The sequence below is a fragment of the Aplysia californica genome, unplaced genomic scaffold (assembly GCF_000002075.1).
Source record: "Aplysia californica isolate F4 #8 unplaced genomic scaffold, AplCal3.0 scaffold00369, whole genome shotgun sequence".
Taxonomy (NCBI): domain Eukaryota; kingdom Metazoa; phylum Mollusca; class Gastropoda; order Aplysiida; family Aplysiidae; genus Aplysia; species Aplysia californica.
This window is the reverse complement of record NW_004797639.1, coordinates 18,171-19,187: the sequence shown is the minus strand read 5'-3', so window position 1 is coordinate 19,187 and position 1,017 is coordinate 18,171. Positions and strand designations below refer to the sequence as shown.

Below are 1,017 nucleotides of genomic sequence, written 5' to 3'. Positions count from 1 at the left end.
AATGACATAAACTTTCGATTGTGAAATAATAACTTTCGCATGGTGGCATGAACTTTCAACTGTGAAATCAAACTTTAAACCTTTCAACTGAGAAATCAAACTTTAAATTGTTCAATTAACTCTCGACTGTGGAAGTTATTCCAAGCAGCCTAACTGCACTGTCCCTGAAAAAGCAGTAAAACCAGGCAACAAAAGTGTGTGTCACAAACTCCAGTCCTGTGTACTGTGACCCTGTGAACTCCGACTCTGAGATTTGTGACCTTGTAAACTCCAACCCTGTGAACTCCGACCCCGTGAACCATGATCCTGTGAACTCTGACCCTGTGAACTCCAACCCTGTGAACCGTGACCTTGTGAACTCTGACCCTGTGAACTCCAACCCTGTGAACTCTGACCCTGTAAATTCCAACCCTGTAAACTCCAACCCTGTGAACTGTGACCTTGTGTCCTCCAACCTTGTGAGCTGTAACCCTGCGACCTCCGACCCTGTGAACTGTAATCCCATGCACTCTGACCCTGTGAACTCCAACCCTATGAACTCCGGACTCACTCTCATAATCCAGCTTGTGGTGGCTGGGGTCGGAGTCTTTGTTGCTCAAATGGTTGTTGTTGTTGAGGGAGGAAAAGTTGGCGGATGATGATGCTGCTGCTGCTGCTGCTGCGGCGGTGGTGGTGGTGGTGGCAGAGGTGATGCTGCTGGCGCTGGTGTTGTTGTTGTTGCTGAGGTTGTGGTAGTCGCCGTGGCCAGCCTGCATGAGGGCTGCGTGGAACTCTGCCAAGTCCTCATCTGAACGTCACGAGATACGAACAGGTTAAATAACTAGCCAGTGCCGGGGAAAGTTTGTTGTTTGTTGCTATTTGTTTGGTTGGAAAGAGTTTTACGTCACTTCCAACAAAAATGATTCATATTATAGATCTATAAGAGGAGAAGATAAGTTTGGTAAGAGTTTTATGGCACCTGCCACACAAGTAAATCCTATAAGTGGCCAAGAATAATTTGAAGAGTTTACGTCACTT

General features: G+C 46.5%; 1 protein-coding gene across 1 annotated transcript in view; it reads right to left on the bottom strand.

Annotated features, from left to right (window-relative positions):
• Window positions 1-779, bottom strand: part of LOC101850661 (RIMS-binding protein 2) — a gene marked incomplete at its 5' end in the record, with an annotated part of 58,969 nt that extends 58,190 nt beyond the window's left edge. Inside the window, 1 exon segment of the mRNA XM_013085380.2 lies at window positions 648-779. Within this exon segment, the coding sequence (XP_012940834.1) occupies window positions 648-779 (132 nt within the window).
• Between the last annotated feature and the right edge of the window lie 238 nt (window positions 780-1,017).